The sequence below is a fragment of the Trichophyton rubrum genome (assembly GCF_000151425.1).
Source record: "Trichophyton rubrum CBS 118892 genomic scaffold supercont2.9, whole genome shotgun sequence".
NCBI lineage: Eukaryota > Fungi > Ascomycota > Eurotiomycetes > Onygenales > Arthrodermataceae > Trichophyton > Trichophyton rubrum.
Window position 1 is genome coordinate 759,672 of NW_003456420.1, and position 794 is coordinate 760,465.

At 56.8% G+C, this 794-nt stretch overlaps 1 protein-coding gene across 1 annotated transcript in view; it reads left to right on the forward strand.

Moving 5' to 3' along the window:
- The window catches only part of TERG_07260 (uncharacterized protein), a gene marked incomplete at both ends in the record, with an annotated part of 2,430 nt that extends 2,154 nt beyond the window's left edge, over positions 1 to 276 (forward strand). The window contains one exon of the mRNA XM_047748742.1: positions 1 to 276. Coding sequence (XP_047604730.1) covers positions 1 to 276 — 276 coding nt within the window.
- Between the last annotated feature and the right edge of the window lie 518 nt (positions 277 to 794).

Consider the following 794-nt stretch of genomic DNA (forward strand, 5'->3'; position numbering starts at 1 on the left):
CAAACACCACGACATAACATCCCTCACACGTCCAATTCCTGCGTCTGCATTGCTTCTCGCAGACAGAATACGCCGTTTATCCCTGTCACGCTTTCGAACGAGTCACAGATATCGCATTCCTGCGCCCCCCCGCCACCCACACAGGGACGCAGACGCAGGCTCGAGTCGCTTATCAGCTTCATTCCCTTCGTCCTAATCTCCTCCTCCCTCCTCTTCGTTCTCTCCGAAAGGCTTGTCCTCGATGGTTGCGCGAGCCTGACCGCTACCGTCGCTTGAACCGGATCCTGTCGCTGGCACGGCTTCAATTGATTGCTCGGCCATGGATGCGAGACAGAGACGCTCCCTGGAGCCCTCGGGGCGCCTGAACAGTACGCACTCAAGTCTTTGCCCGAGCCGCAGAATGCGGGAGACTGACGGGACAAAAGGCAAGCAGATGGCCGCCGAACAGTCTCAGAGTGTGCGGCCGAATCCCCGTCTGCATACGCTGAACGATGGTGTCCATATACCTGCTGGTTTGTACTTCCCCAGCCATTCCGACAGGAGCGCCTAAATGCATATACTGACCTATCCGCCCCCCCCTTAGAATACAGGCACATACCCGGCCAGGCCAAAGACACAGACGGAGCGCAAAGTGAGTGCTATATATTCGAAGAGTGAACGACTACGGGATGGCTAACAAGCTGTAGGGAGCTCAAGCGCGGCTGGATCTCCTTTTGTGAACCCAACATCGACTCTCCTCCAGAACCTCATCAATGAACAGCGCGCTTCTCGTGGTCCTCGAGCCAGCTCAGCTG